This window comes from Camelus bactrianus, chromosome 3 (genome assembly GCF_048773025.1).
Source record: "Camelus bactrianus isolate YW-2024 breed Bactrian camel chromosome 3, ASM4877302v1, whole genome shotgun sequence".
NCBI lineage: Eukaryota > Metazoa > Chordata > Mammalia > Artiodactyla > Camelidae > Camelus > Camelus bactrianus.
This window is the reverse complement of record NC_133541.1, coordinates 117162290-117165654: the sequence shown is the minus strand read 5'-3', so window position 1 is coordinate 117165654 and position 3365 is coordinate 117162290. Positions and strand designations below refer to the sequence as shown.

Below are 3365 nucleotides of genomic sequence, written 5' to 3'. Positions count from 1 at the left end.
AAAGAAGGGTTATATAGAAATAGTTCATTGAATAAGTGATCTTTCATCTTTCAGACATTGGAGATTGAGCCAGAGCCATTAAGAATGAATTGATGAATGAAAAGCAAAGACAGAAATGATAATTTTAAAAATAACACACATCAATCAAGGAATTATTCATAGGATGACAATCAGTTTTGGACTATGTGGCCCGATACACTGAAGTTGTTGAAGAGTGGAGTTCATTTACACAGGAGGGGATAGCATGCTTGCATTGCTGGGTTAAATTCCCAGTACCTCTCTTACAAATTAAAATAGATAAATAAACATAATTACCTCCCCCACCAAAAAAGTTTAAAAAAAACAGTGGAGACCATTTATTTCTGCATAGATGTTATAGTCAAAACTCATGTAATTTCCTCATAAGCTAAAGATAGGTGAAGCATTAAGGTTGTACTCAACTGGAGTCAACACTGGAGATAAGAACAACTTTATTTCAACAGACAAATGTCAATATGCATGTGTCCTAAGATCTTCCTGCTCCTTTATGCTGTTACATTTCCAGGATGACAATCCAGTGACTATGACTTCTTACAATATTGAGGATGGGACATTCTCAAGAGTGACACTGCAGAACATGGCATCTTCTCAATTGCAACACCTTCCCGAGCACCTCCTCAGAGCCCCCAACACTTCTTTGTTCCGAAGGCTGTAGATGAGTGGGTTGAGCATGGGGGTCACTATAGTGCCAAGAACAGCTCCAATCTGGTCTTGGTCAGGTGTGTGGGATGAGGTGGGCGTCTGACCAAAGTAGAGACTTACCACTGTCAGGTGGGAGGAGCAGGTGGCCAGCGCTTTGTTCCTGCCTTTGCGAGAGGTCATCTGGAGAACAGTGAGGAAGATGACAATATAGGAGGTGAGGATGAGACTAAATGGGACCAGGAGATATGCAGTGCTTGTCAAAAATATCACCATCTCATAGACTGATGTGTCCATACAAGACAGTCTCAAGATGGCAGGCATCTCACAAAAGTAGTGATTAATCTCCCTGGAACCGCAGATAGGGAAGCTCATTGGGTACACGGTATGTACAAGGGCTGCAAGGGCTCCCCCAATCCAGGCTGCAGCAGCCATCTGGAGACAGACCTTGGGGTTCATGAGGACTGTGTATCTCAGGGGCTTACAGACGGCTACATAGCGATCACAGGCCATGAGCGTCAGCAAGATGCACTCAGCAAGGGCAAGGGTGAGGAAAGAGAAGAGCTGAGTGGCACAGGCCAAATAGGAAATGTTCTTCTTCCCAGTGAAATAGTTGATGACCATCTTGGGGACTGTGCTGGAGATGTAAGCCACGTCAACGAGGGAGAGCTGACTGAGCAGGAAGTACATGGGGGTGTGGAGGCGGGAGTCCAGCAGGATGAGGAGGATCAGTATGCAGTTCCCAGTCAGGGCAATAGCGTAGAAAAGGAGGATGATGAGCATGAGGAGGTGGGGGTGTCTGAACCAAGGAAAGAGCCCCAGGAGGATGAAGTCAGTTGAGCTTTCATTCTTCTGGCCCATGTTTTCATTCCAGTGCTTTATGCAAACTGTAAACTTGCAGAAGCAAAATAACATAACAGAGGATGTGGTGCTTTGCTAAAATAATCTCAGCTCTTGGTCAGGACCCTCTCCTCTGTACATGCATGGCTAGGACTAAACCAGTACCTTGTCATCACAGAGGAACTGAAAAACAACTTCATCAAATTAAACACATCTGCCTGTAAGTTAGCAATGCAGTATCTTGGCTGGTTTGATTTGGGCCAATGAATATTTATTCCCTTTGACTGATAATAATCACGAACTTGACCATCATTTTCCCCACAAGTTTAAATTGTTTAATACTCTAGGCTGCTGACCTTCTTACTCCTTCATACTGCTTTTCTAAGTGTCCTATTCCATTCATGTCCACCCCAGAGGAGCCTTGAACTTCCCCTGAGGCCGTCTCACAGCGTTACTCAAGACATTGTAATTGTCAGCTAAATGAGAGAAGCTGTTTGCTCTATTTTACACACTAATCTCTGTAATTCTAATTTTATTGAGTTTTCTCTCTTTATCCTTACTTTAAATCTTGATTTGTCTACTTTATATTTGCACTTGAATAATTTCCGTATTCAATTTAGAACATAGAGACAGCAGTCACATCCCCTTGTCTGTTAATCTTTCCATCCTTTTTCATTGCCTATAGAATTAAAAACTCATTCAAAATACTCTGAAGGTGCTGATGAAGGTCCTGCACGTGAATTTTAACTCCCATGTTTGAAGGAGTGCTGTCTTTCACCTGAAGACAAATGAATACATATATCCTCATTATTCTGATGACAAATATCTCGTAAATATTTAATCCTTAGATCAGTGAATTGGTTTCCTTCTTTGAGTCATGATGATTCACATGCAATGTTTCTAGCAATAACAATCAGAAATTTAGCTTTATCAATGATATACTTGGAATTCTTTATGTTATATGAAATCTTCTATCCCTAATGCTTAGTTTAATTTGAGGTAATGAAAAAAGATCATTATATAATGTGTGATTGTAAATGAAAAGAGAGCAGAGTTCTGTGTGTCACACTTCCAAGGAGGAGTCACTGTAGGCTGTGGCCTCACTTCAGGCCTGTGGAATTTTGTTTCCTTAAGTTACTAGAGACCTGGGGCACCTCTGGGTTCCTGGGGTACTTTTCTGGGGTGTCCTCCTTCGAGATGTTTCTCTGTCTTCCTACATTTTTTTTAACATAAGTGCTTCCCTAACATAGATATGCATTCTCTGTAGTGTGAAATGATGGGAGGATATCTTTCACATGATGTTCCATGGTCTTCAATCATCTTATCTAAAATATGACATAGTGTTTACTTGTTTAATGTACAGTAATTATTATTAACCAATGGTAGATTTAGTAGGTTTTAGGCTAGAAATAGGAGAAAAAGACATAAAAACTGCAAAACTACTTTGCTCTAGGAATGATGAATGATTGAACGCTGTTCCTGGCATCTAACTGATGATCAGTTTTTGAAATCTCTGTGCTAATATGCAAGTCTCTTTCAAGTGTGAATCAATCATTTCCCAGATGTGCAAATTAAGTCTATAGAGGTGATAATATTATATCTTGTGATTGTTATGTTTTACATTTATGACATAATATTACATTATCTTGTATTTAGGACTGTAGAGTAAAAGTGATTCCTGTGATTTCTTTAGTAAGATCTCGGTCTGTCAGTGTCTTTGTGAGCCTGGAAGTCAATGAATAGCTCTAGGATTCTGTTATATCATACGTAAATGAGACATTGGCTACTTTATTTATAAGATCTGCTCTTACCTTTAAAAAATTATACTTAGTCAGTCGGTATTGATA

General features: G+C 40.0%; 1 protein-coding gene across 1 annotated transcript; it reads right to left on the bottom strand.

Moving 5' to 3' along the window:
- Positions 1–468: 468 nt before the first annotated feature.
- Positions 469–1539, bottom strand: LOC105067916 (olfactory receptor 2T2). The gene has a single exon (XM_010953600.3). The coding sequence runs from the start codon at positions 1537–1539 to the stop codon at positions 628–630; it is 912 nt and encodes a 303-aa protein (XP_010951902.2). The 3' UTR covers positions 469–627.
- Positions 1540–3365: the final 1826 nt, after the last annotated feature.